We start from the raw sequence: 7,232 nt of genomic DNA, 5'->3' as shown, positions 1-7,232 counted from the left end.
TGAATAGAAAATGTGTGTACAGCAGTAGTGATATAGGATGAGACTTGACTAGAATACACTACATACAGTACATGGATAAAACAGTATGTCTAAGGTGCCCAGGCACTACAATGCAAATAACCAACTCATCATCAAGTTTTGATGATTTTAATCATCTGTGTAGTGCTATGGCAAAAAAAAAAAAAAACGTGAACACAAGGGAGGCCTCCCGGACCTTGTTCTAGGTTAGTGGGTAAGTGGGTAGAGACCAACATATGTTCCATGTGAGGACATAAGGTTCTAGTGGTTATCAGATTCCAGACTCTAGGACCTGGCGGAGACGTTATCCGGTGCTGCGACCTCTCCTCTGCAGCTCAGAAAGAGAGGGAGGGAGGCAGAGAGAGCGCGAGAGCGAGAGAGAGGAGGCCGGGGATAAAGCACGGAGAAAGCCTGGATCGGTTCCGCTGTGCGCGTGCAGATGTGTACCGTATACAAGGCAACGGCGCGTGAACTTGAGGAGTTTTATTTGGTTCAAGACAAACCGGACATCTCCTCCGGTAAGAAAATAATGATTGCACGTAATGGAAGTCTGCTAGTCTCGCGGAGGTCCGATAGAGTCGGGTTTTCCTCCAGATGCAGGCACACGGAACTGACGCTGGGGCGCGTGCCTGCCTGTCGAGGTTAACGGGTGCATTCTGTCTAGGGGCGCGTGGCCGCTGTACCTGCCCCATAAGAGCTTCTTGCAGGCAGGGGAACAACAACAACACGGATCCGGTTTTATTGCCTCCTCTCTGATTTAGTTGGATATTGTAGCCTGTGTAGTATTAAAACAGAACATACCATATTATACTGTGTAGTATTAAAACAGAACGTACCATACTATACTGTGTAGTATTAAAACAGAACGTACCATACTATACTGTGTAGTATTAAAACAGAACGTACCATACTATACTGTGTAGTATTAAAACAGAACATACCATACTATACTGTGTAGTATTAAAACAGAACGTACCATACTATACTGTGTAGTATTAAAACAGAACGTACCATACTATACTGTGTAGTATTAAAACAGAACATACCATACTATACTGTGTGTGACCTACAGAAACTGTCTTTGTCTCTGTGGTGAGTTGACTTTGAGTTAAGGTGGTGTGGTTCACACACACACTGCATAGTATGGTATGTGCTGTTGTCAGATGTATGTGAGCTCTGTGATGATGTCATATCCTGTACTCATCTCTAAATAGATAATCTTTTTACAGACAGACAGAAACAGGCAGACTGACAGGCAGAGAGAAAGACAGACAGACAGACAGACAGATGTCTGGTGTGCGTCTTAGATTCTGTTTATACTAAACTAACTGTTTATATTAAACTAAGTTTTTGTGTTTTTCTCGTTGTCAGGAGAGGACTGAAGGGGGACTCACCTGGTTGCTACGGAGACAGTTTTAATATTTTAATCAGTTACCAAGCATCACCATGCCGTCCAACACTACCACACTGCCACCATCAGAGGACCCCACTACACACATGGTGAGGGCTGCGAGTGTTTCTGTATTTGTGTAATAATTAAACGAACAGTTATTTATTTACATCGCTCACTAACCATTCTGCATTCACACACACACACACACGCACGCACGCATGCACGCACGCACGCACACACACACACACTCAAACACACACACACACACACACACACACACACGCACGCACGCATGCACGCACGCACGTACACACACACACACACACACTCAAACACACACACACACACTCAAACACACACACACACACACACACACACACACACACACACACACACACACACACTAATATGCACACACACACGATATAAAGGCATAGTTCAAATAATCTAATCAAATCAAATTGTATTTGTCACATACTCATTTTCAGCAGATGTTATTGGTCACATATACATTTTCAGCAGATGTTATTGCGGTGTAGCGAAATGCTTGTGTTCCTAGCTCCAACGGTGCAGTAATATCTAACAATTCATAACAAGACAAATCTAAAAGTAAAATAATGCAATTAATAAATATCTAAATATTAGAATGAGAAATGAGAAATGTAGGAGTGGCATTGACTAAAATAGTCTAATAGAATACAGTATATACATATGAAATGAGTAAAGCAGTATGTAAACATTATTACAGTGACAAGTGTTCCATTATTAAAGTGACCAGTGATTCCAAGTCTATGTATACAGGACAGCAGCCTCTAAGTTGCAGGGTTGAGTAACTTGGTGGTAGCTGGCTAGTGATGGCTGTTTAACAGTCTGATGGCCTTGAGATAGAAGCTGTCTCTCGGTCCCAGCTTTGATGCACAAGTACTGACCTTGCCTTCTGGATGATAGCGGGGTGAACAGGCAGTGGCTCGGGTGGTTGATGTCCTTGATGATCTTTTTGGCCTTCCTGTGACATCGGGTGGTGTATGTGTCCTGGAGGGCAGGTAGTTTACCCCCGGTGATGCGCTGTGCAGACCTCACTACCCCTGTGGTTGTGGGCGGTGCAGTTGCCATACCAGGGGGTAATACAGCCTGACAGGATGCTCTCAATTGTGCACCTGTAAAAGTATGTGAGGGTTTTAGGGGCCAGGACAAATTTTTTCAGCCTCCTGAGGTTGTATAGGCACTGTTGCGCCTTCTTCACCACACTGTCTGTGTGGGTAGACCATTTCAGATCATCAGTGATGTGTACACCGAGGAACTTGAAGCTTTTCACCTTCTCCACTACTGTCCTGTCGATGTGGTTAGGGGCGTCGATGTGGTTAGCTCCTTTGTTTTGTTGACGTTGAGTGAGGTTATTTTCGTGGCACCACTCTCTCAGGTCCCTCACCTCCTCCCTGTAGGATGTCTTGTCATTGTTGGTAATCAGGCCTACTATGATTGAGTTGGAGACGTGCATGGCCATGCAGTCATGGGTGAACAGGGAGTACAGGAGGGGGCTGAGAACACACCCTTGTGGGGCCCCAGTGTTGAGGATGTTGTTTCCTACCTTCACCACAAAAAACGAATTACTGCGTAGTTGCTTAGGAGCTAGAAACAGAGCTGCCATATCTGTCACCATGTATGTAGATCCAGCTAAATAGGCACCAAAATACACTGAGTGGATAAAACATTAGGAACACCTTCCTAATATTGAGTTGCACCACTTTTGCCCTCAGAACAGCCTCAATTCTTTGGGTCATGGACTCTACAAGGTGTCGAAAGCATTCCACAGGGATGCTGGTCCATGTTGACTCCAATGCTTCCCACAGTTGTGTCAAGTTGGCTTGTCCTTTGGGTGGTGGACCATTCTTGATACACACAGGAAACTGTTGAGTGTAAAAAACCCAGCAGTGTTGCAGTTCTTAACACACTCAAACTGGTGAGCCTGGCACCTACTACCATACCCTGTTCAAAGACACTTAAATATTTTGTCTTGCCCATTCACCCGCTGAATGACACACACACACAATCTATGTGTCAGTTGTCTCAAGGCTTCAAAATCCTTCTTTAACCCGTCTCCTCCCCTTCATCTACACTGATTGAAGTGGATTTAACAAGTGACATCAATAAGGGATGCTAGCTTTCATCTGGATTCACCTGGTCAGTCTATGGAAAGTGTAGGTGTTCCTAATGGGAAAGGGAATGAGATGTTGTACTACCATACTGTACATACTGTAGGTACTGTACACACAAGAGAGAGGAGGAAGAGACAGTGAAGGAAAACAGAAAGAGAGACGGGAAAGAGAGAGAGAGAGAGGAGGGAGAGAGAAAGAGAGGAGGGAGAGAGAGAGAGGAGGCTGAAATAGAGACAGACAGAGGAGGTATTTTCGGGGTCTGTCTGCGGCAGTGGGACTTTCCTGCTGTCTCCCAGTTACCCGTCTGGTTGCTTAGCAACAACAGCAGCCCTAAATAACCTGCCAAAGATCAAAATAGACCAAAGATAGTGAGGGCGAAAGCAGGGGGTGAGAGAGAGCGAGAGACAGAGAGAGAGGGGGAGGGAGAGATAAAAAAAGTGAGGGGGAAGGAGGGAGGGAGGGAGAGAGAGAGAGACAGACAGAGAGAGAGATGGGGAGGGGAGGGTGTGCGCGCATGTGTGTGTGTTAGCGGATGGGGGGTGGTCATAGGTTACCTGGGTGGTTTCTATGCTGATCATTAGGGAAGTGACATCAGAGGTTTAGTCAGCACAGCAGCTCTGGAGACGGTTGCTAAGCAGTTTCTGCTCCTTAGCAACCATTCCACTATCACAGCTGAGAGAGAGATTTTCTTATTGGTCGGGTTCCTCCATCTCTTCTTTCCTTCGTTTTTCAACCAGTCACAGATAAAGGAAAGGGCCACATACAATGTTTATGCACCACTAGCTGTTGTTCTCATAGAAACAGACAAAACACTCTGAGGGAACCCACAGTGTATTGATGTTGGCATTCACTAATCAGCCACGTCAGAGGGCTCTGCAGTGAAACCTCTGGTTGTGTATCTGTAACATATTTATGTGTCTGTTGTGTCTGTACTCGAGTGTTGTGTCTGTACCAGAGTGTTGTGTCTGTACAAGAGTGTTGTGTCTGTGCCAGAGTGTTGTGTCTGTAATAACAGTGTTGTGTCTTTGCCAGACTGTTGTGTCTGTAATAACAGTGTTGTGTCTGTACCAGAGTGTTGTGTCTGTACCAGAGTGTTGTGTCTGTACAAGAGTGTTGTGTCTGTGCCAGAGTGTTGTGTCTGTAATAACAGTGTTGTGTCTGTGCCCGAGTGTTGTGTCTGTACCAGAGTGTTGTGTCTGTACCAGAGTGTTGTGTCTGTACAAGAGTGTTGTGTCTGTGCCAGAGTGTTGTGTCTGTAATAACAGTGTTGTGTCTGTGCCAGAGTGTTGTGTCTGTAATAACAGTGTTGTGTCTGTACCAGAGTGTTGTGCCTGTAATACCGGTGTTGTGTCTGTACAAGAGTGTTGTGTCTGTGCCAGAGTGTTGTGTCTGTAATAACAGTGTTGTGTCTGTGCCCGAGTGTTGTGTCTGTACCAGAGTGTTGTGTCTGTACAAGAGTGTTGTGTCTGTGCCAGAGTGTTGTGTCTGTAATAACAGTGTTGTGTCTGTGCCAGAGTGTTGTGTCTGTAATAACAGTGTTGTGTCTGTACCAGAGTGTTGTGCCTGTAATACCGGTGTTGTGTCTGAAGTGACAGTGTTGTGTCTGCTATAACAGTGTTGTGTCTGTAGTAACAGTGATGTGTCTGTGATAACAGTGTTGTGTCTGTACCAGAGTGTTGTGTCTGTACCAGAGGGGTATGTCTGTAATAACAGTGCTGTGTCTGTGATAGCAGTGTTGTGTCTGTAATAACAGTGTTGTGTCTGTGATAACAGTGTTGTGTCTGTGAGAACAGTGTTGTTTCTGTGATAACAGTGTTGTGTCTGTCGTAACAGTGTTGTGTCTGTACCAGAGGGGCATGTCTGTGATAACAGTGTTGTGTCTGTACCAGAGTGTTGTGTCTGTGATAACAGTGTTGTGTCTGTGAGAACAGTGTTGTGTCTGTACCAGAGTGTTGTGTCTGTGATAACAGTGTTGTGTCTGTACCAGAGTGTTGTGTCTGTGATAACAGTGTGTGTCTGTAATAACAGTGTTGTGTCTGTACCGGAGTGTTGTGTCTGTAATAACAGTGTTGTGTCTGTGATAACAGTGTTGTGTCTGTGATAACAGTATTGTGTCTGTGATAGCAGTGTTGTGTCTGTACCAGAGTGTTGTGTCTGTGATAACAGTGTTGTGTCTGTACCAGAGTGTTGTGTCTGTGATAACAGTGTTGTGTCTGTGAGAACAGTGTTGTGTCTGTACCAGAGTGTTGTGTCTGTGATAACAGGGTTGTGTCTGTACCAGAGTGTTGTGTCTGTGATAACAGTGTGTGTCTGTAATAACAGTGTTGTGTCTGTACCGGAGTGTTGTGTCTGTAATAACAGTGTTGTGTCTGTGATAACAGTGTTGTGTCTGTGATAACAGTGTTGTGTCTGTACCGGAGTGTTATGTCTGTACCAGAGGGTCGTGTCTGTAATAACAGTGTTGTGTCTGTACCGGAGTGTTGTGTCTGTGATAGCAGTGTTGTGTCTGTAGTAACATTGTTGTGTCTGTGGTAACAGTGCTGTGTCTGTTGTAACAGTGTTGTGTCTGTAGTAACAGTGTTGTGTCTGTACCCGAGTGTTGTGTCTGTACCAGAGTGTTGTGTCTGTAATAACAGTGTTGTGTCTGTACCAGAGTGTTGTGTCTGTAATAACAGTGTTGTGTCTGTGCCGGAGTGTTGTGTCTGTACCAGAGTGTTGTGTCTGAAGTAGCAGTGTTGTGTCTGTAATAACAGTGTTGTATCTGTAATAACAGTGTTGTGTCTGTAATAACAGTGTTGTCTCTGTCGTAACAGTGTTGTGTCTGCTATAACAGTGTTGTGTCTGTAGTAACATTGTTGTGTCTGTGATAACGGTGCCGTGTCTGTGGTAACGGTGGTGTGTCTGTGCCAGAGTGTTGTGTCTGCAATAACAGTGTTGTGTCCGTAATAACAGTGTTGTGTCTGTACCAGAGTGTTGTGTCTGCAATAACAGTGTTGTGTCTGCAATAACAGTGTTGTGTCTGTGCCAGAGTGTTGTGTCTGTGATAGCAGTGTTGTGTCTGCAGTAACATTGTTGTGTCTGTGGTAACAGTGTTGTGTCTGTTGTAACAGTGTTGTGTCTGTAGTAACAGTGTTGTGTCTGTACCAGTGTAGTGTGTCTGTAGCAGAGTGCTGTGTCTGTGGTAACAGTGCTGCGTCTGTAATAACAGTGTTATGTCTGTAATAACAGTGCTGTGTCTGTAATAACAGTGTTGTCTGTAATAACAGTGTTGTGTCTGTGATAACAGTGGTGTCTGTAATAACAGTGCTGTGTCTGTAATAACAGTGTTGTCTGTAATAACAGTGTTGTGTCTGTGATAACAGTGTTGTCTGTAATAACAGTGTTGTGTCTGTAATAACAGTGTTGTGTCTGTAGTAACATTGTTGTGTCTGTGATAACGGTGCCGTGTCTGTGGTAACGGTGGTGTGTCTGTGCCAGAGTGTTGGGTCTGCAATAACAGTGTTGTGTCTGCAATAACAGTGTTGTGTCTGTGCCAGAGTGTTGTGTCTGTAATAACAGTGTTGTGTCTGCACCAGAGTGTTGTGTCTGTGATAGCAGTGTTGTGTCTGCAGTAACATTGTTGTGTCTGTGGTAACAGTGTTGTGTCTGTTGTAACAGTGTTGTGT

The 7,232-nt window shown here is 44.7% G+C and overlaps 1 protein-coding gene across 6 annotated transcripts in view; it reads left to right on the top strand.

Annotated features, from left to right (window-relative positions):
- Positions 1–349: 349 nt before the first annotated feature.
- LOC110531067 (DNA (cytosine-5)-methyltransferase 3A) overlaps positions 350–7,232 on the top strand; it is a 90,848-nt gene continuing 83,965 nt past the window's right edge. For 3 of the 6 annotated variants that reach the window (XM_036984550.1, XM_036984549.1, XM_036984548.1), the window contains exons 1-2: positions 350–536; positions 1,390–1,518. In XM_036984550.1, the coding sequence (XP_036840445.1) occupies positions 1,465–1,518 (54 nt within the window). In that variant the 5' untranslated portion in view covers positions 350–536; positions 1,390–1,464. Of the gene's footprint in view, positions 537–1,388; positions 1,519–7,232 lie in introns of those variants that run through there. The other 3 variants (XM_036984554.1, XM_036984551.1, XM_036984552.1) reach the window with 2 other exon arrangements.

The sequence above is a fragment of the Oncorhynchus mykiss genome, chromosome 8 (assembly GCF_013265735.2).
Source record: "Oncorhynchus mykiss isolate Arlee chromosome 8, USDA_OmykA_1.1, whole genome shotgun sequence".
In the NCBI taxonomy this organism is placed as follows: Eukaryota; Metazoa; Chordata; class Actinopteri; order Salmoniformes; family Salmonidae; genus Oncorhynchus; species Oncorhynchus mykiss.
This window is presented reverse-complemented; position numbering and strand designations above follow the sequence as displayed.